Source organism: Chiloscyllium plagiosum, unplaced genomic scaffold, assembly GCF_037043375.1.
Source record: "Chiloscyllium plagiosum isolate Xiang-an unplaced genomic scaffold, Cpla_swu_hap1 HiC_scaffold_7, whole genome shotgun sequence".
Taxonomy (NCBI): Eukaryota; Metazoa; Chordata; class Chondrichthyes; order Orectolobiformes; family Hemiscylliidae; genus Chiloscyllium; species Chiloscyllium plagiosum.
The window spans coordinates 54,951,527-54,979,469 of NW_028270145.1; the positions used below are offsets into that span (position 1 = coordinate 54,951,527).

Consider the following 27,943-nt stretch of genomic DNA (forward strand, 5'->3'; position numbering starts at 1 on the left):
TGACGCTGTTGTTCGGTTGCCGAGGTGACTGACCCGGACTGGGTGAGATTTGAGGCAGTACTTGTCGGACTGAACCGAGCTGGGCCCCGGGTAGCTGAAGCAATGGTGCCCGTTCTGGATGCGCTTTGGGAGGATAGGGATGTTAGGTTTGACATTTCGCCTCAGTGAGTATCTTTAGTGTTCCTGGTGTTGACGTGTCTGAAAGTGAGATTTAAAATGGAGTCCGGCTCGGTTCATGGCTGTAACCCACATCGCTCTATTAAATGTCGATTCAACTAACAGGTGCTGCTGTACCCCCTTATCAGAAAGTCGTGTCAAGTGCGGCCACCCACAATAAAATCGGGGAGGTCTGTCTAATCTAACCGAAAATCAGCAGTCCAGTGACCAAGTTCTGAAGAGGAGTCATTGGACTCGAAACTTTAACTCTGTTTTCTTTGCACAGATGCAGCCAGATTTGCAGGATTTCTCCCAGCAATTTATTTTTTAATGTGTGTTTCAGACAATGATAACCAGTGAATGCTGAGAAATAACAACTCTGGCATTATCACTGGAGAAAGGTGACAGATGAAAGTTTAACCTCGATAAATTTACCAAAGAACCTAATTGTTTATTCCTTGCCAGTTGCAGTAACTCAGGACTGTCACCTTGGAACGGCAGCGTGTCTGTAGATTGGGTGAATTGCACAGATCTTGTGTGGTGATATTTGGGTTTTCCTTCCAGACAAATGAAAATGAGACCTGGAGAGGTCCTAATTGACTGCTTGGACTCCATCGAAGATACTAAAGGAAATAACGGGGATAAAGGTAGAAGCTAATTCAGCGTTGAATTACATTATATAAATTAACATAATTATGTTGTTAGTAGTAGATATTGACTTTAAAATCATAGAAGCTACAAATCAGGAGAAGGAAACCTTTTGGACCACTGGACCTATTGAAGCAAAAAAAAATCAATTACCCTATCTATTTGGGATTTTGGTCCTGTAGTTGTGAATTGTCATAAATATAAAAATATTTCTTGGTTAAGAGAATAAGCTTTTGAAATATCATTAAAACAGGATTTTCAAAAAGAGCTTTAATGCTTCCTGTTGACAAGTCATAGAGATGTATAGCATGGAAACAGACCCTTCGGTCCCACCCGTCCATGCCAATCAGATATCCCAACCCAATCTAGTCCCACCTGCCAGCACCCGGCCCATATCCCTCCAAACCCTTCCTGTTCATATGCTTCCTCTGGCAGCTCATTTCTTACACATACCACCCTCTGTTTGAAAAAGTTGTTCCGTATGTTTCTTTTATATCTTTCCCCTCTCACCTTAAACCTATGCCCTCTAGTTCTGGACTCCACGACCCCAGGGAAAAGACTGCCTATTTACCCTATCCATGTCCCTCATAATTTTGTAAACCTCTATAAGGTCACCCTTCTGCCTCCGATGCTTCAGGGAAAACAGCCCCAGCCTGTTCAGCCTCTCCCTATAGCTCAAATCCTCCAATCCTGGCAATATCCTTGTAAATCTTTTCTGAACCCTTTCAAGTTTCAGAACATCTTTCCGATAGGAAGGACACCAGAATTACACACAATATTCCAATAGTAGCCTAACCAATGTGCTGTACAGTCGCATGTTTCTACAGTCTTGTCTATATTACTGTACAATATGCAAAAACGACAATCCAAAATTTCCCAACTTACCACAAAATTAGCCTAAATATAACTTAGTGGGAAATGGAAAATGTCCTTTCATTTAGACTGTAAAACATATTTCTCATTCAATGTTTAGACAGATATCTTAGCGTTTTCCTTCTTAAATTAATTTTTAATCACGCACAAAATCAAGGGGGAAAACACCAAAAGAACTGTGGATGCTGGAAATCAAAAATAAAAACAAAACTTGCTGGGAAAACTCAGTAGGTCTGGTAGATTTATGAAATCAAGAGGTTATATATATGTCAAAGATGTCTTTGTCATTTTTGCTTTGGTTGAAATGGCAGATCTTATTAAATAAAGATTAGCTGAAAGTAGATTTTATTTAGTTGGTCCCAGTCGCAATCATAAGCCTTTCCTAACTCAAGTCCTGTAGATTTGCTTTGATCAGCAAACAATTTCCTCATTTACATCAGATTTGAGGTGTACTGTCAAGCACACCATTCCTAGAGCTTTTGTGATCTTAGCACCCAAACATTGAGTATTATTTTTGAGTTAGTTTTGGGACTGATTCTGCTGATGTTGAGGCCCTTCTATTCAGTATCAAAACCGGTGTCAAAATCTGGGAGACTGGAAGCATTAGACCTGTTCACTCTGTAGTATGGATGAGACACCTGCACTGTGTACCAGTGTTATGCCGAGAAGCTCAATCACTTTCACTTGAGTAGCCTTTGGCAGCTTCTGGAGATGAGATGGCAGGGCAAAATACTAGACACTGAGGTGCTCCCTTGAGCTAGCAAGCCATGCATTCATACCATATTGAAACAGTCACATCTGAATTGAGCTGCTCAAGAATTGCGGCACGGTGGCTCAGTGGTTAGCACTGCTGCCTCACAGCACCAGGGTCCCAGGTTCGATTCCAGCCTTGGGTGACTGTCTGTGTGGAGTTTGCACATTCTCCCTGTGTCTGCATGGCTTTGCCCCAGGTGCTCCGGTTTCCTCCCACAGTCCAAAGATGTGCAGGTCAGGTGAATTGGTAATGCTAAATTGCCCCATAGTGTTAGGTCAATTAGTCAGAGGGAAATGGGTCTGGGTGGGTTACTCTTTGGAGGGTCGGTGTGGGCTGGTTGGGCCGAAGGGCCTGTTTCTGTACTGTAGGGAGTCTATTCTCAGCTAATCTAAACCAAAATACCTTATTCTCACTTACCAATGTGAATCTTCTATGGAGAGATTGAGTGTGGGTTACACTGCCATTCCAGTGAAAGAAAATGCTGCATGAATATTCAAAAGAATTCACTTATAAGCTTGATATTGACTTTGAGTTTTGGGAAACTTTCAGCCAGAATTCATCTATATTGTGCATTCAAATAAGAAATGGTGAAGCCACTTTCAAAAACAAACTTATATCAGATGGAAAGAAAATCCTGAGCCAGAAATGTGCCTAAAACCTCAAATGTGTGCAGTGCTCTGTTCAATTTTCAGTAGCATCTTTTGTATAGATTAGCCTTTCAATCAACCATGTACCACTCAAACTCAGCAAACGTCCTAGCTGGTCATCATCACCTCAAAAGATGAATAGGAAAGAATAGTCAATTTTGGACTGCCAATGGATTAAAATCCTGGAACCATCTCACTTACAGCACTATGGGGGTACCTACATAAATGTGAACTGCAGCAGTTCAAGAAAGCAGCTCATCACCGTCTTCTCAAAAACAATGAAAAGGTGGAAATCTGCAATTTTAGTGATGAGATATGTGGTTGAAGACTCATCCTGATCAAGTATAACACCAAGGTTACAAACAGCTGGTTCAGCTTCACACAGCTGCCAAAGAGAAGGAGTGAATTGATGACAGACACTGCTATCTCAGTCTTTACTTAATTGGAAAATGTTTTCTTCATTCATTACTGGATGTCAGATAAGCAATCTCATCATTTAGAGACAATGGAGGGCTTAAGAGAAAGGTGGGTTTGAGACAGAACTGGATCCTGTCCTTATACATGTAGAAAATAACATGGTGTTTTCAATTGATGTCACCATGGAGTATGTATGTATGGTATAGGAGATCTAAGGATAGAAGTAATGTTGCAAGAGTTGTAAGAGCAGATCTATTATGTCTGATTCATCAGCTATGGTACTTGATTGGATAGGACAATGACATTTGCTCCTGTATGAAGCTTAAATTGTGTATGGAACAAGCTGCCAGATGAAGTAGTGGAGGCTAGTATAATTACAACATTTAAAAGGCATCTGGATGGGATATCCATAGGGAGAGTTGAGGAATGCTGGCAAATGGGACTAGATTAATTTAGAATATCTGGTTGGCATGGACGAGTTGAACAGAAGAGTCTGTTTCCATGCTATACATCTCTATGACTCTAAGACTTACATATAAGTTGTTGATGTCAATTGAAATATTAACTGTTCAGCCATCTCATTGCTATTCATGTGCAAATTGGTTGCTGGATTTGTTTTAAGAAATACTTAAAGTAATTTATTGGCTGTGAAGTACATTAGCATTACCTGAAAATATCAAAGTTGCTGCACAAATTCAAATATTCTTCTTTAGAGGAGTTCCACCCTCTAGAATTTAGTTCATTTTATTCCTCAGGGAAGACAAGAGCTGTTGCAAAGGCAACTGACAATGATAGCAGACACAAATTTTATTAAATTACTCTCTTCTATCAATTCAGCTCAATTTAGACATTAGCTGCTGAATGTATTAATGGGAATAACTCATCGTTTTTGACAAAATAACTGATAATCCTACATGTGAAGTCCCATGATGCATTTATTGTGATCGTTTTATTATCATTTTAACATTCTTTTAACCAAGTTTGTTTTTATAATTGTTATTGATTTTCAAGGTAGATTGCTTGTGACCAATTTGCGAATTATCTGGCACTCACTGGCTCTTCCACGTGTGAATTTATGTAAGTAAAGCTGTATTAATGGATTTAAGTATTAAAAATGGTGTTTGTTGTGGAAGTAGTCTGGATTAACCCATCTCTGTCCCAAAGGGTACAAAGATTTCTCTATGTGACTTCTCAAATAATGTAAGCTTTCAAACATTGGTGAAGCATTAAAGTAGTAGAAATAGTTGCATGACTTGTAATAATTTAAAATGCAAAGAAATATGATTATTCAATTAAAATTTGTTTTTAAAGTCTTAGCGAGTTTTGAGAAGATTTGTAGCTCCGGTTGAGATTCTGGATGTAGGTTTTGCTCGCTCAGCTGGAAGGTTCATTTCCAGCTGTTTCGTCACCCTACTAGATAAACATCTTCAGTGGGCCTCCGGGCGAAGCACTTCAGATGATCCCTGATTTCTATTTATATGTTTGGGTTTCTTTGGGTTGGTGGTGTCATTTCCTGTGGTGATGTCATTTTCTGTTATTTTTCTCAGGGAGTGGTAGATGGGGTCTAACTCGATGTGTTTGTTGATAAGAGTTACAGTTGGAATGCCATGCTTCTCGGAATTCTTGTGCGTGTCTCTGTTTGGCTTGTCCAAGGATGGATATGTTGTCCCAGTCGAAGTGGTGTCCTTTCTTATCTGTATGTAAGGATACTAGTGCAAGACCCATAACTAGTGCAAACAAAATACCATGCAAGAAGTGTAACAAACACTACATTGGACAAACAGGCAGACAACTAGCCACCAGAATACATGAACATCAACTAGCCACAAAACAACATGACCCTATCTCACTAGTATCCATACAATTCCTGGAAGCATGGATTCCAACCGGAACTCTATCAACAAACACATCGAGTTAGACCCCATCTACCACACCCTGAGCAAAAGAACAGGAAATTACATCACCACAGTAAATTACATCACCAACCCAAAAAACCCAAACATATAAATAGAAAGCAGGAATTATCAGCAGTGCTTCGCCGGAGGCTCACTGAAGATGTTACCTAGTAGGGTCTGTAAATGAACCTTCCAGCTCAGTGAGCAAACCGACATGTTTTTAAAGTCTTTCATTTTCTCATTTTTTAAATTCTTCTATGAGGATATTCTTGAACAGTGAATGCTTAATTGAGTTACACCAATCCCATTGTCCTGTTTGTACTTCATCAAAGGGTCATACTGTTTCACTGAAATAACATATGCAGTTTTCCCACGCAGTAGAACAAGATTTTGATGTTTATTCTGTAAGTAAGTAAGTTTTTCATCAGGAAATAAATATTTACTCGTGGTATGAATTATGAATTGATGTCAACACTCTTCATTAAAATTTTTTACTGTCTGCATTGCTGCCTTCTTACATGTTAACTTATTTCAGAGTATCATTCGATAACATAACCAAAACAAAATTTCTTATTGTTTCCATTTCTCATGCTTGTGTCAAAAACATTTTAAGAAAATCTATGAATGTCAAAATATTGTTAATGGAGGTCAATCACAGGATATCTATGTAGGAGTTCCTCAAGGTAGTGTTCTAGGCCCAAACATCTTGAGTTACTTCAGCAATGATCTTCCTGCCATCATAATGTTACTCATAATTACATGCCACAACACAACACACTAATCACTCTACCTTATATAAAAACATCTCAGACATGATAGCCAGATTCCTCCAGTTGATCAGATTTATAACAGCTCACAAACCAACAGCCATTCTCAAACAACAACTCACCAGAAAGAAGACCCTATACCCATCAGGTGCAGGACAAACATGGCGATGCAAAGACTGCATGAAACACTATATAGGGCAAACAGACAGACAACTAGCGATCCACATTCATGCACACCAACTAGCCACAGAAAGCCACAACTAACTATCCCTAGTGTCTATATACACACACACACACGATAAGGACCATGAATTTGACTAGGACAACACAACAATAATAGGACAAGTCAAACACAGGACAGCCAGAAAATTCCTAGAAGCATGGGACTCATCCATGGACTCCATCAATAAACAAATTGACCTAGGCCCAGTATACCAACCAGTGCAACGACCAACTGGAACTGGCAACCGGAAGCAGCGGTAATGAAACTGCATAAATTCCAACTGACAGTCCAGCAGCGCTTCACAGGAGGCTCCACAGTACTGAGGATGTCGCCTAGAAAGGGAACAAAACATCTGTAATCTAAATTCCCGGCTCAGTGAACATATCTACAACAACTACAATTGCTAAAGTTTCAAAAATGAAGTCAGAAACATATGGAATAGAACAGACTTTATAATATTGAAGTAATTTGAATGAATACAAGGAATAATAGTAGGAAGGAATCAGAATTACTAATAACTAAATCCGGAAAGAATATGGTGAGATGACATCTGAAATTCTGTAATGCAATGAAGATTAAAAGATGAAGGTTGCATAACATCAAACAAATTGTGTATCTTAATTGCAAGGCAGGTCATTTTAAAGTCAAGTCACCAGTTTAATAGCCCATTTTCACAGTTTTATATCCATTTTTCACAGTACTGGAATTCTGATTTTATATGTGGTTTATGAGTTCACAATAGTAATTTTTCACAATACTGAGTTGCTACTTTAGGAAGGAGATTTGGTTCAGACTTTCGTTCAATGTTTTTTTGTTAGCCTTTCATGTCTAGAAACAAATTCCATGAACAGTCCAAATCTCCTGTGAACTAAAAGGATGAAAGATAAAGATAAAATAAAATAAGATAAAAACTTAAAGGGAAAGAATAAACTGCACATAAATAAAACAAAGCCCAAAATAATAAACTGAAAAAAGCTGACTTTATTGGGATAAGATCAAAAGTAGGGAAAATAAAACTTTAAAAGTACTAATGAACAAGGAAATGGAACAGTAATAGGAAGTATTTAAAATGTCGATTGACAAGAGCCCATTTTAGTGGGAATATAGATCCCACTAACATGAACTAATAGCTGCTGACATACTTAATATGAAAAAAAAATGGATAAAATTGAAATGAAAATAAAAGGCATTCTTTGAAGTTTAGAATATTGAGGGTGAATTCATGAAGGTTTTTAAAATGATAATTGGAAACTGTTCTTTGATTTAGAATTTAATAGAATAGATGCATTCCTAACAAGAAGCATTTTTTTTTAGGCAACAAAAAATGATTTATACGAATCCTCTCAAAAAGCTGTACGCTGGATAGTTGTAATTTCAAAACTGTGATCAATAGATTTGTGTGTTTTGGAAAATATTACAAGATATGAAGAAAAATGTAGGAAAATGGCTTTATGGTATAGTTAATTATGATTTGGCGCACCGACCATTACACCGCTGAGGCTAAACGCCAGCTCGCGGATACCTCCTCCTACTGCCCCTTGACCATGACCCCACCTCCCACCATCAAACCATCATCACCTAGACCATCCATAACCTCATCACCTCAGGGGATCTCCCATCCACCGCCTCCAACGTCATAGTCCCACAACCCCGCACCGCCCGTTTCTCCCTCCTGCCCAAAATCCACAAACCTGACTGTCCCGGCCGACCCATTATCTCAGCCTGCTCCTGCCCCACCGAACTCATCTCTGCATACCTCGACACAGTCCTGTCCCCCTTAGTCCAAGAACTCCCCTACCTACACCATCCACGCCCTCCACCTCCTCCATGATTTTCGCTTCCCCGGTCCCCAACGCCTTATCTTCACCATGGACATCCAGTCCCTGTACACCTCCATCCCCCATCACAAAGGAGTCAAAGCCCTCCGCTTCTTCCTTTCCCGCCGTACCAACCAGTACCCTTCAACTGACACCCTCCTTCGACTGACTGAACTGGTCCTCACCCTGAACAACCTCTTTCCAATCCTCCCACTTCCTCCAAACCAAAGGAGTAGCCATGGGCACCCGCATGGGCCCCAGCTATGCCTGCCTCTTTGTAGGATATGTGGAACAGTCCATCTTCCGCAGCTACACTGGCACCACCCCCCATCTTTTCGTCCGCTATATCGATGACTGTATCGGCGCTGCCTCCTGCTCCCACGAGGAGGTTGAACAGTTCATCCACTTTACCAACACCTTCCACCCTGACTTCAAATTTACCTGGACCGTCTCAGACTCCTCCCTCCCCTTCCTAGACCTTTCCATTTCTATCTTGGGCGACCGAATCAACACGGACATTTACTATAAACCGACCGACTCCCACAGCTACCTAGACTACACCTCCTCCCACCCTGCCCCCTGTAAAAACGCCATCCCATATTCCCAATTCTTTTGTCTCCGCCGCATCTGCTCCCAGGAGGACCAGTTCCAATACCGTACAACCCAGATAGCCTCCTTCAAAGACCGCAATTTCACCCTAGACGTGGTCGACGATGCCCTCCACCGCATCTCCTCCACTTTCCGCCCTTGAGCCCCGCCCTTCCAACCGCCACCAGGACAGAACCCCACTGGTCCTCACCTACCACCCCACCAACCTCCATATACAATGTATCATCCGCCTTCACTTCTGCCACCTCCAAACAGACCCCACCACCAGGGATATATTTCCCTCCCCTCCCCTATCAGCATTCCGAAAAGACCACTCCCTCCGTGACTCCCTCGTCAGGTCCACATCCCCACCAACCCAACCTCCACTCCCGGCACCTTCCCCTGCAACCGCAAGAAATGCAAAACTTGCGCCCACACCTCCCCCCTTACTTCCCTCCAAGGCCCCAAAGGATACTTCCATATCTGCCACAAATTCACCTGTACCTCCACACACATCATTGTGGCCTCCTCAATATTGGGGAGACAGGCCGCCTACTTGCGGAACGTTTCAGAGAACACCTCTGGGACACCCGGACCAACCAACCCAACCACCCCGTGGCTCAACACTTCAACTCCCCCTCCCACTCCACCAAGGATATGCAGGTCCTTGGACACCTCCATCGCCAGACCATAGCAACATGAGGGTTGGAGGAAGAGCGCCTCATCTTCCGCCTAGGCACCCTCCAACTACAAGGGATGAACTCAGATTTCTCCAGTTTCCTCATTCCCCTCCCCCCACCTTGACTCAGTCAAATCCCTCGAACTCAGCACCGCCTTCCTAACCTGCAATCTTCTTCCTGACCTCTCCGCCCCCCCACCCCACTCTGGCCTATCACCCTCACCTTGACCTCCTTCCACCTATCGCATTTCCAATGCCCCTCCCCCAAGTCCCTCCTCCCTACCTTTTATCTTAGCCTGCTGGACACACTTTCCTCATTCCTGAAGAAGGGCTTATGCCCGAAACGTCGATTCTCCTGTTCCTTGGATGCTACCTGACCTGCTGCGCTTTTCCAGTAACACATTTTCAGCTCTGATCTCCAGCATCTGCAGTCCTCACTTTCTCCTCCTTAATTATAATTTAATTGAATTGCAGAACAGATTCAAACAGCTAAGACATACTTCTGCTCTTAAGTTTCTATTATTCCAATTTGGTGGAGGAAAATAATATAAGAGCTTCAAATCATTATTCTAATATCTTAATTTATATAGATCAATATTTCACCATTGTAACCCAATATGACAATTGTTCTGAGAAAAAAAAACATTTGTTTCTGTGAAATGGACATATCACTTTATAAAAACTTAGTCAGAATAAGTCCAGATGATTGCTGTTATTATTAAGCCAGGCAGCTATTATTTGGAGAGTGTGACCAGTCTCCTTCAGTGGATAATTTGCTTAGCTATGCTGTTTTTTTCCTCAGGATTTATTTGTTGAGCTGTAACCTGAAAAATGTATTATTTTATATTAACCTAGAATCTTCTCTAACTTTCAGGAAAATCAAGAACAAATAGAATATTTGAGTCTCTGATATGTTGGACTTGAGAATTACAAGATGTGGAGAGTTTCGGCTTGTTCTTGGAGGAATCAAATGGAAAGTTTATGCTAGAGAGACTCAAACTATTATTAAAAGTCCTTGGCTTGGTTTGACTACATTTGTTACTTGTTGGGAATAGAATTATGGTTTAAAAATGTGTTAAAGCTCTCAATGTCAGCCATCTGTTATTCATCATACTGAGCCAGTTTCGTAAATTCTTATATACAATATCTAAATTACTAATTTTGTCCTTTTCTTTTTTAGCTGTTGGCTACAACTCTATTATAAACATTACAACCCGAACTGCCAATTCGGTAAAGTTTAAAAATTTGTTTCTTTAAACAAGTGAAGTTTAAGTTGAATAAAAGAAAAAATATAATCTCTTCTAAAATGTGTACCTTTTACATATCTCTGGAGTGGAACACCAGCCATGTTTAAGATATTTTGTGATGTCACTGTATTAGAGGTGTTTCTGTGTGTCCAACCCAATCATGAATCCCAATCTGTTACATCTCACATCCTCATTTCTTCCATTCAACAATTCATGATCTGCATGATTGATCTAGCTTTCTAGGACCCTTGGTCTTCTTTTGATTTTGCCTGATTAAGTTGCAAACATATGACTTCTGCCAGGGGGCTAAAACTCAAAATCAAGGTAAAGAGGTGCATGGTGAAGTGTCACCTTGCTTGCCAGTTACAAAAGCAAACTATTGCAGATGTTGGAGCCCTAAAATAGCAACACAAAATGTTGGAAATGCTCAAAAGATTAGTCAGTGTTTGTGGAGAGAAACCAAACTAATAGTTCAGGTCAAATACTCCTAATGAAGAATCATCAACCTGAAACATTAACTCTTTCTCTCCACAGGTAGTGTCTGACCTGCTGATTGTTTTGAGAACTGGCTGTTTTTATTCCTTAGCGCAATAACTTTTGACAATTTCAGTACCGTGGACTTCCTGTACTTGATGTTGCGATTTCATTAAAAATATCTGAAGTTCCAGATTCTATACTTTAGGAAGGGATTCATCCAATCCAGTTCCACAGAGTTTGAAAGGACTTGCTTGAGCAATCCCCAGTTACAAAAATATGGATTGAAACTATTAGGTCCAACATGCCATTGTACCATATTTCATCTGGCAATAACTGACTGTAAGCTTATGTAAAAAAACATTTAAAGAAAGCTTTTAAAGGTTGACATGGACTTAGCAGGATGGATAGGTTTAGGGATGGTTTTTAAAAGAGAACAGCCACATCACATAGGAAAGATTCCTGCCAAGGGTTCACAAAAGATGAGGGCTGTCAACAGCAGAAGTATAGAAATTGACTCCAAACCTGCCGATAATGGTACCAAGGGGTATCATGTAAATAAGTCCAAGTTTCCCTTCAAGCCACACAGCAGCCTGATTTGGGACTATATTGCTGTTCATTTGCTGGGTCAAGTTCTGCAACACTTCACAAAGGCAACTCACTCCAAACTTCAACAGACAAATCACAGATGAGCAATAAATGCTGGCAATGTCCACATTCCATGAACAAATAGAAAGTTAGATTCTTGACATGCCCTGAGCAGTGAAAGATTGCTAGAGATCTCTTTGTCTTCAGTTCATTTAGAGATCATTTCTAGGGTTTCAATTCATGAAATTGATTAGACTATAATTTTTTCAGAGTTCCTCTTCATATTGAACTAAGTTCAGATTTGGACTCATTTAATAATTTACTCATTCTTGAAGCTTTCAGCACCTGTGCTGAAAAGTAACTCTAAAGTGGCTCATGAAAAGCATGCATAAATGTTATTGATCATTTGATCTACTTATTTGACTTTATAAATTAAATGCATTAGTCAGAAAATATTTTTAAATAAATGCTGTACATGTTTATTTTGCACAATAATTTATGATTAACTATTTAATCATGCCAGGTTTAGAAAATAGTTTGACTTTGTTTAGTATGGTACTGTATGAAATCTTCTCAGCTAGAATAGTGGTGTAGACCTCGCATTTGGCCTCAATGACCTTTGCCTGAGAAATGAAAAATATACAGTGGCTACTCATCCTGATAACTGGTTCCTGGCTTTATAAAGTAATAATGTGTAAATACCAAATAAGAATATGTGAGGCTTGACTATAGTGTAATTCCTGCTTCATCCAGTAATCAGTTAACTTATCACAGGTCTTGGTGTTGGTTTCAGACATTCTAGGCCTTGATGACTCAGTACCACAAAAGGCAATGCAATTGCTTACTAAGCTATCAGAAATATTTTTAAGTACGCTAACATTTAAAATTTAACTTTACAGAAACTTAGGGGCCAAACCGAAGCTCTCTTCATTCTGACAAAATGTAACAACACACGATTTGAGTTCATCTTTACCAGTGTGGTTCCAGGAAGTCCTCGGCTATTCACCACAGTCATTGCAGTACATAGGTAGTATTGCGGTACAGTTATGAAATTTTGATGGAGTTGAACAGAATGTATCAATACATAACTTCTGAATCTGGTTTAAATTAAATTTTTCACTTTCTTGTGTTTGTTATGTTGTTTATCTATGAATATTAGAATGTGAGAGATGTTATTTCTACAAATATTATTATTGAGATTGGATATTTAACTAGTTAATTGTGGGTTTTGATCTGTTCTGTGAAGGGGTTTAACGATAATTGTTTCTGAAAGCCTTACTAATTAGTTACAAAAATTGAGAGAATTATAGTTCTTGGCAAATAGGAATGTGTTTACATTGGGAGAGTTCTTATGAATGAAAAAAAGCAATGTTGGCTTCAGTTAAAAAAATTCTTTTTAAGAATTTTCAACAATTTCAATTTTTTGTAGGGCATATGAAACATCAAAAATTTATAGAGATCTTAAATTAAGAGGAGCTCTCATTCAAAACAAGCAGTTACGACTTCTGCCACAGGAACAGGTGTATGATAAAATTAATGGTGTCTGGAATCTATCAAGTGATCAGGTACTGAATATTATTTCTTATAACCTTTGTTAAGAGTGCCTACATTGGATATAGTCAGTTTATACATGCACCTTTTGCTTTTGGTTCTCTGTTGCCTGAATAATAATCCTATTTGTTTTTCATTCTCTACAGGGCAATTTGGGAACCTTTTTCATCACAAATGTTCGAATAGTATGGCATGCCAATATGAATGATAGTTTTAATGTTAGCATTCCTTATTTACAAATTGTAAGTTTTGGTTTCCTTTCCAGTAATTGCATGCGTTCAAAGCTTTCTCAAAATGTCTTATAAATAAATATATGAATGGGGAGGTAGTGGCACAGTGATAATATCACTGGACTAGTAATCCAGAAAACAAGCTAAAATTCTGAAGAACTGGTTTCAAATCCCACCATAGCAGGTGGGATTTGAAAGAAAGAACTGAAAGAAAAAAAAACTGGAATTAAACATCTAGCTAGTGACAATGAGAGTCAATAGTCATAAAAATCATACAAGTGTCCATTAGGGAAGAAAATCTGCCATCCTTACCTGACTCCAGACCCATAGTAATGTGGTTGAATCTTAACTGCACTCTGAACAGTTAGGGATGGACAATAAATGACATCCAATCCTAATTACTTGTACCTGCATTCTGACTTGTTATGATCCATGTACAAGGACACACAGCTCCCTCTGTAATGCAGCAACATGTAATCTCTCTCAGTTGAAATAATATTCTGCTTTTATAAACCAACTGCTAAATCTTTGTACCTTTACTTGATCTACCTCTATCCCTTTTCAGATTCTTTGTACCTTCCTCACTACTTGCTTTCCTATATATTTTTGTATTGTCAGCAAATTTGGTTATAATACAGTTGGTCCCTTCAGTCAAGGCATTAATATAGTTGAGATTTGCACTCAGAACTTGCTGCTCCCCTAGCCAAGCTGTTCCAGTATAGTTACAATACTGGCATCTACCAGACAATATGGAAAATTACCCAAGTGTGTCCTGTGCGTAAAAAGCAGGACAAATCTAACCCAGTCAATTACCACCCCATGAGTCCACAGTAGGTTTGGAAGGTGTCATCAACAGTGCTTTCAAGCAGTACCTGCTCAGCAATAACCTGCTCAGTGACACTCAGTTTGGGTTCTGCCAGGGCCACTCAGCTTTGACCTCATTACAGCCTTGGTTAAAACATGAACAAAATAGCTGAATTCGAGAGGTGAGGTGAGAGTGACAACTCTTGACATCAAGGCTGCATTTGACTAAGTGTGGCCCCAAGGAACCCAGCAAACAGTAATCAGTGGGTATCAGAGGGCAAACTCTCCGATGGTTAGAGTCATACATTACAGAAAGAAAGATAGTTGTGGTTGTTGAAGGTCAGTCATCTCAGCTCCAGGACATTTCTGCATGAGTTCCTCAGGGTAGTATCCTAGGCCCCACCATCTTCAGCTGCTTGATCAATGACCTTTCTTCCATCATGAGGTAAGAAGTGGGGATGTTCGCTGATGATTGCACAATGTTTAGCAACATTCGCGACTCAGACATTGAAGTAGTCCATGTCCAAATGCAAGATCGGGACAATATCCAGGCTTGGGCTGACAAGTAGCAAGTAACATTCATGCCACACAAATGTCAGGCTGTGACCATCAATAAGAGACAATCTAACCACTGCCCCTTGACATTCAATAGTGTTACCATCACTGAATACCCCACTATCAACATCTTGGGAGTTATCATTGATCAGAAACTCAACTAGACTCACCAGATAAACGCAGTGGCTACAAGAGCAGGTCAGAAACTGGGAATACTGCAGCAAATAACTCCCCAAAACCTGCCACCATCTACAAGGCACATGTCAGGACTGTAATGGAATACTCCCTACTTGCCTGGATGAATACAGCCCCAACAACATTAAAGAGGCTTGACACTAATCTAATTTAATCTAACGATCCAGGATAAAGCAGCACGTTTGATTGGCACTGCATCTACAAGCGAGTCTGTTTGAGAATGTGGCTGAAGAGCTTCTGTGCAGAGGAGATGACCTGGGGGGTGCAGTGAGAGAGGGACTCACTGAAACCTTTGTAGAGGGAGAAAGAGAGCTTCTTCAAGGAAGGCATCCTTGTAAGAGGATTCGCAGTAGGTTGAAATCTTTGAGGAGAAAGTGAGGTCTGCAGATGCTGGAGATCAGAGATGGAAATGTGTTGCTGGAAAAGCGCAGCGCAGCAGGTCAGGCAGCATCTAGGGAACAGGAGAATCGACGTTTCGGGCATTAGCCCTTCTTCTTCCTGAAAGGTCGATTCTCCTGTTCCCTAGATGCTGCCTGACCTGCTGCGCTTTTCCAGCAACACATTTCCATCACTGCATCTACAAGCATCCACTCCCTCCACCACCAGTGCTAAGTAACAGCAGTGTATAATATCTACAAGATGCCTGCAGAAATTCACCAAAGATTCTCAGACAGCACCTTCCAAACCCACAACCTCTTCCATCTCGAACAAGTGCAGCACACACTTGGAACACCACCACCTTTAAGTTCCCTTCCAAGTCACTCACCATCCTGATTTGGAAATACAGAGTAACCTTGATTATCCGGCATTTGATTATCCAAATTTCACATTATCCGAACTAGACTGCAAGGTCCTAATGCTTGGCTAAACTGTTATCTGGCATTCGATTATCCTAAAATAAACTCCCCGCCTGTGACATTCGGATAATCGAGGTACCCCAGTATATCACCGTTCCTTCACTGTTGCTGGGTCAAAATCATGGATTCTCTCTCAATGGCATTGTGGGTCAACCCACAGCGGGTGGATTGCAGTAATTCAAAAAGGCAGCTCACCACCAACTTCTTAACGCGCAACTAGGGGCAGGCAATAAATGCTGGCCAGCCAGTGACGTGCACATCCTTCAAAATGATAAAAATAAAAGGACTTAACACTGATGTCCTTTGGCACTCTATTGGTTACAGTATCCAATCCTGAAAATAACCTATTTATCCCAACTGCCTGTTTCTGTTAGTTAACCAGTTCTGTGCCCATGCCAATGAATCACCCCAACACCATAAGCTCTTACCAAATATCTTTTGAAATCTAAATATATTATGTTGACTGGTTCCATTCATCTTTAAAGAACTACAGTAAATGATGTTTGAAGGGATTTGTAGTTCAGGTTGGTTATACGTATATAAGTTAGCTTGCTGAGCTTGAAGGTTTGTTTTGAGATGTTTCGTCACCATACTGGGTAACATCATCAGTGAGAGTCTCTGGTGAAGTGCTGGTGGTATGTCCTGCTGGTCTATTTATAGGTCTTGATTTCTTAAGGTGGTTGATTTAATTTCTGGTTCTTTTTTTCAAGGGAAGGTAGATAGGATCTAAATCGATGTGTTTATTGATGGAGTTCTAGTTAGAATGCCATGCCTCTAAGATTTCTCATGCATATTTTTGTTTCACCAGTCTTAGGTTGTATGCGTTGAATCAGTCAAAGTGATGTCCTTCTTTGTCTGTATGCATAGAAATTAGTGATAGTGGGTCGGGTCTTTTGGTGGCCAGTTTGTGTTCATGTATCCAGTGGCAGGTTTCTTGCTAGTTTGTCTGATATGGTGTTTTTTACAGTGCTTGCATGGTTTCTTGTAAATTATGTTAGTTTTGCTGGTGGTATCTAATGGATCCTTTAAGGTTCATTAGTCGCTGTTTAAGTGTGTTGGTAGGTTTGTGGGCGACCATGATGTCAAGGGGTCTGAGTAGTTTGGAAGTCATTTCTGATATGTCTTTGATGTAAGGTAATGCGTCTACAGAAAAACAACACACACGAACCAAATACTTAACTTCAGAAGCAATCATCCCAATACTCACCAACGGAGCTGCATCAGGACATTACTTCAACAAGCTACATCACAATGCAGCACCCAAGAAATACAAAAAGCAGAAGAAAAGTATCTATACAACGTTTTCAAGAAAAATGGGTACCCAATGAATACAATCTGCAGATTCCTCAGAAACAAACCCAAACAAGCAGACACAACCGAACCAGAAACTATAGCCACATTACCTTACATCAAAGGTGTAACAGAAATGACTTCAAGACTACTCAGAACCCTTGGCATCATGGTAGCCCACAAACCTACCAACACACTTAAACAGTGACTAATGAATCTAAAGGATCCATGAGATACCACCAGCAAAACTAACATCATTTGCAAGATACTATGCAAGAACTGTAAAAAACACTACATCGGACAAACCAGCAGGAAACGTGCCACCAGGATACATGAACACCAACTGGCCACCAAAAGACATGACTCACTATCACTAGTTTCTATACATACAGACAAAGAAGGACACCACTTTGACTAGGACAATGCACACATCCTCTGACAGGCGAAACAAAGACACGCACGAGTATTCTTAGAGGCATGGCATTCTAACCAGAGCTCCATCAATAAATACATTGATTTAGACCCTATCTATCTTCTCTTGAGAAAAAGAACCGAAAATGACGTCACCCACCTTAGGAAACCAAGACCTGTAAATAGAGAGGTGGGACATACCATGAGTGTTTCACCAGAGACTCTCACAGATGATGTTACCTAGTACGGTGACGAAACGTCTGAAAACAAACCTTCAAGCTCAGCGAGCTAACTTACATACTTAACAATAGTAAATTTGAGAAACATGACTTCCCTTGTACAAACTGTGTTAACTCTGCCTGATCGGAGCAGAACATTTATAAAATAAATACTATCTTTTTTAATGATGGATTTTAGCATTTTTCTAATGATAGACATTAAACTAACTGGACAGTAGAGTTTCCTGTTTTTCACCTCCCTCCTGAGGTTTTACTTTTGTTGTTTTCCTTTCCACTGCGACCTTTCCAGATTCTTGGGAATTTCGAAAGGTTAAACCTGATGCATCTAGGAGACTTGTGAGCCACAAGTCCCATTAGTTTTCCCATAATAACATAAATAAAGAATGTTATTAGACTTTCTCACCCTTTTGTCCTTTTGATTTTCAACTATTCTTGTGAATTTTTAATATTTTCTACTGCAACATTAGATCCAAAATCTATTGTTCTTATTCAAAATAATTAATTCATTGCTCCCCACCTCTCCGAGATCGATGTTTCCTTTATATACTCTTTTCCTGTTAATAAACTCATGCTTTTCCTGTCTGTTTTTATATTATTTGCTATATTTCTCTCATAATCTGATTTCTCCATGTTTTCTTTTGTTATCCTTTATTGTTCTAAAGTGTTTCCAATCTTCTGGCCTGTCAATAACTTTGGCAACATTATATGCTTTTTCTTTTAATTTGATGCCACCCTTAGTCAAAACATGCATCTGATAATCTTTCTTCCTCAATGGAATATATTTATTGATTATATCTGGCACTGTTTCTCTATTTGCTTTTAACCTATTTACCCAATCCCACAGTGTTTAGGATCCCATAGGTTGTATAGGAAGGATGTGTTTGCTGTAGAGAATGTACAGAGGAGATGTTTCCTGGGCTGGAGCATTTTCTCTATGAAGAGAAACCAGATAGGCTGAGTTTGTTTCCTTAGAGCATAGAAGGCTAAGAGGGGATCTGTTTCAGGTGTACAAAGTTCTGAGGGGCAAAGACAGTCGATAAGGAATTTTGTTCCTCTTAGAAGAAGGATCAATAACTAGGAGCATAGATTGAATGTAAAGGATGTTTACTGGGGTTTTAGAGAAGTAATCTTTCACCAAGAGGTTCTGGAACTCACTGCTTAAAAGAGTGATAGGGGAAGGAACCATCAGGACATTTTAAGTAGTATGTAGATGATCACTTGAAGAGGTAGACCACAGAAGGCTTCGACCAAGTGTTAGAAAACAGTACTTTGATAAGATAGGTGCTTGATGACCAATGCAAACTCGATGGATTGAAGGGCTTCTTTCCATTGCTGTGAAAATGATTCCATGAAATCTTGATCAATGAATCTGAATCATGAAAACAGCATATACTGCTTCAGTTGCTTATTGGAGGATTTATATACAGTTATTGATCCAATTTGGTTTTTCTACAGTTATCAATGTGTTCTACATAGAGTCGTAGAGTCATAGAAATGTACAGGATGGAAACAGACCCTTTGGTCCAACTCATCCATGCCAACAAGATATCCCAAGCCAATCTAGTCCCATCTGCCAGCGCCCGGCCCATATCCCTTCAAACCCTTCCAATTCATATACCCATCCAGATGCCTTTTAAATGTTGCAATCGTACCAACTTCCAACATTTCTCTGGCAACTTATTCCATACACATACCACCCTCAGCATGAAAAGGTTGCCCCTCAGGTCTCTTATATCTTTCCCCTCTCACCCTAAACTTATGCCCTCTAGTTCTGGACTCCCCCACCCATGGGAAGAGACTTATTTATCCTATCCAGGCCCCTCATGATTTTATAAACCACTATAAGGTTACCCCTCAACCTCCGACACTCCAGGGAAAACAGCCCCAGCCTAGTCAACCTCTCCTTGTAACTCAAATCCTCCAACCCTGGCAACATCCTTGTAAATCTTTTCTGAACCCTTTCAAGTTTCACAATATCTTTCCAATAGGAAGGAGATCAGATTTGCAATGCAGTTTTCCAAAAGTTGCCTAACCAATGTCCTGTACAGCTGCAATATGACCTCCCAACTCCTGTACTCAATACTCTGACCAATAAAGGAAAGCATACCTGCGACTCTACTTTCAAGGAGCTATGAACCTGCAATCCAAGGTTTCTTTGTTCAGCAGCACTCCCCATCACCTTACCATTAAGTGTATAAGTCCTGCTAAAATTTGCTTTCCCAAAATGCAGCACCTCACATTTATCTAAATTAAACTCCATCTGGCACTCCTCAGCCCATTGGCCCAACAGATCAAGATGCCATTGTAATCTGAGGTAACCTTCTTTGCTAGGAGAAAGTGAGGACTGCAGATGCTGGAGTACCAGAGTTGAAAAATGTGGTGCTGGAAAAACTCAGCAGGCCAGGCAGCATCCGAGGAGCAGGAGAATCGACGTTTTGGGCATAAGCCTTTTTTGGGCTTATTTTTGGGCTTATTTTTCAACTAAACTTCTTTGCTGTCCACTACACCTCCAATTTTGGCGTCATCTGCAAACTTACTAACTATAGCTCTTATACTCACATCCTAATCATTTATATAAATGAAGAAAAGTAAGATTCAGCACTGATCCTCGCAGTGCTCCACTGGTCACAGGCCTCCAGTCTGAAAAACAACCCTCCACCGCCACCTTCTGTCTTCTACCTTTCAACCAGTTCTGTATCCAACTGGCTAGTTCTCCCTGTACTCCATGAGCTCTAACCTTGCTAACCAGTCTCCCATGGGGAACCTTGTCGAATGCCTTACTGAAGTCCATATAGATCATGTCCACTGCTCCGCCCTCACCAATCCTCTTTGTTACTTCTTCAAAAAACTCAATCAAGTTTGTGAGACATGATTTCCCACGCACAAAGCCATGTTGACTATCCCGCATTAGTCCTTGCCTTTCCAAATACATGTACATCCTGTCCCTCAGGATTCCCTCCAACAACTTGCCCACCACTGACGTCAGGCTCACTGGTCTATAGTTCCCTGGCTTGTCCTTACCACCGTTCTTAAATAGTGGCACCACGTTAGCCAACCTCCAGTCTTCTGGCATCTCACCTGTGACTTATGATGATACAAATATCTCAGCAAGGAGCCCAGCAGTCACTTTCCTAGTTTCCCACAGAGTTCTAGGGTACACCTGATCAGGTCCTGGGGATTTATCTACTTTTATGCATTTCCTCCTCTGTAATATGGACATTTTTCAAGATATCATCCTCAATTTTCCTACACTCTATACCTTCCATGTCCTTTTCCACACTAAACACTGATGCAAAATACACGTTTACTATCTCCCCCATCTCCTGTGGTTCCACACAAAGGCTGCCTTGCTGATCTTTGAGGGGCCCTACTCTCTCCCTAGTTACTCTTTTGACCTTAATGTACAGTAGCGCCTTGACATACGAACGACCCCATTCATGTACAAATCGGTTAACGAACAGGATTGTACGTAAAATTTTGCTTCAACGTACATACGAAATTCAAGGTACGAACGCAAAAATCCCGTTTGCGACCACGTGGTTTCATTGTTCTGCTTTGCTACGCACTTGTTGAAAGCAAAAGCTCTCAGGCCCCGCGTGATCTCATTCAGTTCGTCTTTGGCGCGTACGCTGTGAACAGCCGTCCAAGCATTCTTACGCTATCCGAACAATGGGAGAAATTGATTCAGTTCGTGAACTTTTCGGTTCGCGAACCGGGTCCCGGAACGGATTAAATTCATAAGTCGAAGTGCTACTGTATTTGTAAAAACCCTTTGGATTCTCTTTAACTCTATTTGCCAAAGCTATCTCATGTCCCCTTTTTGCCCTCCCAATTTCCCTCTTAAGTATACTCCTACTGCCTTTATACTAAGATTTTGATTGATCTGTCTTGTCTATACCTGACATCATAGAGTTGTACAGCACGAAAACACACCCTTTAGTCCAACCTGTCCATGCGAGCCAGATATCTTCAATAAATCTAATCCCATTTGCCAGCATTTGGCCTACATCTACGTAACCCTTCCTATTCATATACCCACCTAGATGCTTTTAAATGTTGTAATTGTACCAGCCTCCACCACTTCCTCTAGCAGCACAGTCCATACATGCACCACCCTCTGCATTAAAGAGTTGCCCATTAGGTTCCTTTTAAATCTTTCCCCTCTCACCTTAAACCTGTGCTCTTTAGTTTTGGATTCCTCACCTCAGGGAAAAGGTCTTGGTCTATTTACTCTATCTGTGCCCCTCGTGATTTTATACATTTTTAACTTGATATCGATGGAAATAGCTAATAATTATGACAATGCTACAAAAATGTCAAGATATGTTGTTTTTTATATTAGTTACGGAATATTCCATATCTTAAATAATATTTATAACACTGTTCGTTTGGATAATCAATGGGATATTAGGTCTATATGTTCAAAGTGTGCAGAGTTCTTATTTGATCCTATCTTCTGAAGTATACATAACATAAAGTTGATTTTCTTTCATTCCAGCGATCAATAAAAATCAGGGACTCAAAATTTGGGCTAGCACTTGTGATTGAAAGCTCACAGCAGGTAAACCTTTTAAAACATTTATTTTCCCATTGTAGTTTTACAATATATACTGTACTGCTAATACAATTCCACCCATGTGAATGTAATTTTATTTTTGACTATAGATTTCAAGGAAATTATGCTTTGATACAGTTAGGTAGGCAAACCAGAATTGTTAATGTGATGTCCTTTCCATTATATTTAGAGTGGAGGATATGTTCTTGGTTTTAAAATTGATCCTGTGGAAAAACTTCAAGAAGCAGTAAAGGAGATAAATTCCTTGCATAAAGTTTACTCTGCCTGCCCAATCTTTGGAGTTCAATATGAAATGGAGGAAAAGGTGATTATTTGTTATTCACTAATTACAATTTATGTTTTATTATATTGAGGGTGTTGCTGGCTAGGCCAACATTTATTGCTCATCCCTAATTGCCTGGAAGGCAGTTAAGTTCCAACCACACTGCTGTCGGTCTGGAGTCACATGTAGGCCAGACCAGGTAAGGATGGCAGATTTCCTTTCCCTGAGGACAGTAGTGAGTTTCCCTGACAATCGACAATGGATTCATGGTCATCATCAGACTCTTAATTCAGGCTTTTTATTGAATTCAAATTCCACCACCTGGTTTGGCTGGATTCGAACCTCAGTCCCCAGAACATTACTTGGGTCTCTGGATTAATAATCTAGTGTTAATACCACTAGGCCATCGACTTGCCCATTATAACTTTATAATGTTATGATTTAGATTTAATAAGTCATGATTATTTTTAAGAAGAAACATCTAACTGAGCTGTTGCATTGAGATGAATTTCATGATCATGGTGCTAATTGCAAAGCTGTTTGCAAACCCATGGCCATTTCTAGGAACTCCCAGAAAGATACCCTCTGTTTCTTTGAAAACATGGCATAGTAACCAGTTCCTGGAGAAATAGACACACAGAACAGTTGTTTTGCAGTTTCGGAAGCTAACAGTTAAGTTTCAATAGGTTTCCTTTTCATTTTTTCTCACATCAGTGATATGGTACAGGGTAATAAATGCCAAACATCTAAATGGAAATCTGTAAAACACCTTCAGATAGCTGAGCAGAGAAGCAGCCATCCAGTGTCTATTCTAAAAATTGCTTCAGTTTTTGGAATATTCTGTCAGCACATCAATCATTTTATGGCTCAAATCTAATTTACACAAACATGTAAATTAGTGGAGCACTAATTAAGTGTTCAGACTGTAAGCACAAGTGCATTATGTTGTGGTCTGCAACTGACCTCTTGTAGGATCTAAGTACATTGTGAAGCAGGGAGCTGACACCCATTATGCAGTAGAGATATTGTGGGATTGAGCAAAAATTCTCATCATCTAAAATACTGCACAACACCCTGGACTTTTCTAATATCTAAAAACACTGGGCAAAATCCTGAGCTCAGGCTGCAATAAACACACACACACAGCCAGAATGATTTTGGTCTGGGACTATTGTTCTGCCTGGAATTCCAATTTATACCTCCATTCTAAAAGTGGAATCAACCCAAACCTAACACCTGGACCGAAACCTTGGGTTACCTAGTGCAGACAGTATGGAGCCTCAGAGTTACTGGATATTCAACTTCAATCAAAATACAATCACACATACTCTTAACTATCAGGAAGCTATTGTTTTCAAATAAACCCAATGGACTGTAGCTTGGTGTCATGTGATTTTTGACCTTGTCCAACCCAGTCCAACACCGGCACTTCCACCTCATGTTAAGAAGCCAATTGATCTCAAAGGGGACACCAGAAACACAATGGCATTACAGATTTGAGAGGAGATAACAGGCCACATGGTCTGTATAACTGTTAGAAAACAGCAAATGCTGGAGATCACAGCATTCTACCAGCATTTGTTGTTTTCAATACAGATTCCAGTATTTGCATAAATTGTCCCTACATCCTATATAACTGCTAGCCCTCATCGTACCTGGGCGAAGAGCTTTTTTCAACAACAAGCTTCTGCAGAAACCTCTTCCCCACAGGCTTGCAGCCCCAACAGGCAGTTTATAACACCACACAGGCTGAACAGAAAAGCGGATTCGAGAAGCCAAACCAAGAGCAGTGTTGCAACAAAGGGCATCCGAGAGTTTGGGAAGCCAACCAAGCGCTATCCAAACAAGAGCTTCCAGTCACGGGCCTGTTCTAAACCAAGAGAACCATCAGCTAGAACCTCAACAATCAACAGTACTTCAAAATTGCTCTTTCCCCCTGTGGTGAGCTTAAACTCCTGAGACTCTGAAGTTTTTGACCTAAGTAGTGTGGAGGGGAAGATGGGTGATGACGGTGTAGGGAATCCCAAGGTTAGGAAGCCTGATTAAAGTTTCTGTGATTAAAATTATTGTTTTGGATTCAAACAGCGTTACGTTTGTGTTTAATAGTGTATTTAATGACTGTCCTCTGGATAATTCATAGTGTTGATTTCACTGTTTGTTGCATTTACCTTTATTTTCTTGTTTTTTTTGTATTTAAATAAATACAGAGATTCTTTTACCCTATAACACCTGTCCATTGCCTTCAACATTTCACATTCCCTAAGTAAGTCCACTGTCTAAAATCAGGGATCTAAGGGTGATTCAAAACACCTAAAATCAGCACACTACTGAGCACAAACTAGAACCGTACAATACAGATACCAGATCTCATTGTTGACCATTCCGTGCACAGATTATGACAAATAGTTTAAGATGAATTCATCTTATACTTGGTAAACTCTCAATAATAATATAAAATGCATAGCTGTGTTTGCCATAGTGACTGCTCATTGTTATTTTTATTAATGCTCTGTTGGATTTATTAATGCTCGGTTGTACCTGTACTACTTACCCCTCGACGGCTAAGCAGTACAGGTACAGTCATGGATCTGAATGTACTGTATCAACGGTTTTGTTACAGCCTCAGCCACTTGAGGACCTGACTGTTGAGCAAGTTCAAGATGATGTTGAAATTGAACCAGAAGAACAGACTGATGCTTTTGTGGTAAGTGTTAATTGAAAAAGGAATGCTATCAATAAGTTAAGAAGTCCAGAGAGTTTGTGAAAAATTATTTTGTTCAATTTAAAATTTGTATTTTTGGAAAAAGAATCTATTTTCATTGAAAGGTCAAGTATTAAATGGAGATTATAAAGATAGTATTGATTAAAAAATCTCTTTTGCTACAGTAAAGCGTATTTCAGTTTGTAATCCTATAAAAAGTGTGATATGATATCTGTATTAAAATCACTTTTGCAAACAAGTCAGTGCAGGCTCACAAAACAATAAATATTTATTATCTGTCATAATGATTTCCTTCATTTCACATTTAAAATAATGGATGTTCCATGTGCGTACAGATGTGTGATCTTTACTAATTTATTGCCCGAATTTGTTTCATAATCAGTATTTTAAATATATAAGTAACAGGTAGTTCGGCCACTTGTGTGTACAGAAGTACCAATTTCAGCAAAAAATCTAAAATAGGTTTACTTTAATTTAAAATGTGCAATATTCTATTGAGTTTCTTTACGTTGCTTTTCTTTTGTGAAAATATTCTGGTGTCATCCTGCAAGAAGGCTTAAAATAAAGGTACTCAGCCGATCTTGCAGTACCTGTACAGAGCAAAACAAAGCAAGGGTTGTTGTTTAACACTTTTTTTTCCAGAATAAAACATCATAATTGCAGATTATTTTTCATTTCATTATAATAAACCTTTCTGGTGTGAATTTATTTTTGATTTTCTTTTCCAGGCTTACTTCGCAGATACTAATAAGGTATACCTAACTTCTGATCAGCCAGTTGCATATTCTGAATACATCTTTCACTATCGCTCTTGTTACATTTTGTGAAACTAAATTTATTATTTTTTTTAGCAACAGGATCGTGAGCCAGTTTATTCAGAGGAACTGGGGATTGCAATTGAAAAATTGAAAGACGGCTTCACTCTTCAAGGACTTTGGGAAGTGATGGGTTGAACTTCAAGTTTACTTTTGTGTTGTTTTAAGTTATCACACAGTGACTATGAGATACAACTTCCAGTAATCATTGCTGCTGAAAAATAAAACCAAACAATTTTTTTCACTTTATACATTAAGGATCTAGATGAAGGAACTGAGAGTATTCTGGCTAAATTTGCAGATTATACAAAGAAAGCTAGAGGGACAGGTAGTACTGAGGAGGTGAGGAGGCTGCAGGAGGATTCAGACAACTTAGGAAAATAGGCAAAATAGTGGCAGATGGAGTACAATATGAGAAAGTGTAAAGCAGTGCACTTTGTAGGAAGATTGGAAGCATGGACTGTTTTCTAAAGGGGGAGAAAATGCAGAAGTTTGAAGTGCAAAGAGACTTGGGAGTTCTAGTCCAGGATTCTCTCAAGAAAAACGTACATGTTGAATCAGTAGTTAGGAAGGCAAATGCAGTGTGGCATTTATTTTGAGAGGACTTGAATATAAAAGCAGGGATGTATTTCTGAGGCTTTAAAAGGTTCTCCTCAGACCACATTTGGAGTATTGTGTGCAGTTTTGGACCCCATATCTCAGGAAAGATGTACTGGCCCTGGAGTATGTTCAGAGGAGGTTCATGAGAATGGTCCCATGAATGAAAAGCTTAACGTATGAGGAACATTTGAGGACTCTGGGTCTATACCCAATGGAATTTAGAAGGGTGGGGGGTGGTTGGAGTGGGTATCTAATTGAAACTTACAGAATACTGAATGGCTTTCACAGAGTCGATGTTGGGAAAATGTTTCCATTGGTAGGAGAGACTATGAGTTGAAGGGTCAGCCTTAGAGTGAAAGGATGACCTTTTAGAACAGAGTCATAGTCATAGAGATGTACAGCATGGAAACAGACCCTTTGGTCCAACCTGTCCATGTCGACCAGATATCCCAACCCAATCAAGTCCAACCTGCCAGCACCAGGCCCATATCCCTCCAAACCCTTCCTATTCATATACCCATCCAAATGCCTCTTAAATGTTGCAATTGTACCAGCCTCCACTACATCCTCTGGCAACTCATTCCATACACGTACCACCCTCTGCGTGAAAAAGTTGCCGCTTCGATCTCTTTTATATCTTTCCCCTCTCACCCTAAACCTATGCCCTCTGGTTCTGGACTCCCCGATCCCAGGGAAAAGACTTTGTCTATCCTATCCATGCCCCTCATAATTTTGTATACCTCTATAAGGTCACCCCTCAGCCTCAGATGCTCCAGAGATAAGAAGAAACTTGTTCAGCCAGAGAGTAGTAAATTCATTGCCAGAGAAAGCTGTGGAGGACAGGTCATTGAGTGTATTTAAGCAATAGGTAAGTTCTTGCTTGTCAAGGGGATCACGGGTTACGGGCAGAAAGCAGGAGAATAGGGTTAAGAAACTTATCAGCCATGATTGAATGTTGGAGCAGACTTAATGGGCTAAATGGCCTAATTTCTGCTCCTATGTGTTGTGATCTTATGGAGAACTATCAACACAGTTATCTCAAGAAGAGGGATCCCTATGGCAA

General features: G+C 39.9%; 1 protein-coding gene across 1 annotated transcript; it reads left to right on the forward strand.

The window, feature by feature from the left end:
* The first annotated feature begins 7 nt into the window (after nt 1-7).
* On the forward strand, nt 8-27,943 carry bbs5 (Bardet-Biedl syndrome 5). Its single transcript, XM_043693652.2, has 12 exons — nt 8-164; nt 721-803; nt 4,507-4,572; nt 10,645-10,694; nt 12,673-12,800; nt 13,203-13,338; nt 13,471-13,566; nt 22,404-22,466; nt 22,651-22,785; nt 25,364-25,447; nt 26,194-26,217; nt 26,317-27,943. The coding sequence occupies exons 1-12, from the start codon at nt 103-105 to the stop codon at nt 26,416-26,418; spliced, it is 1,029 nt and encodes a 342-aa protein (XP_043549587.1). The 5' UTR covers nt 8-102; the 3' UTR covers nt 26,419-27,943.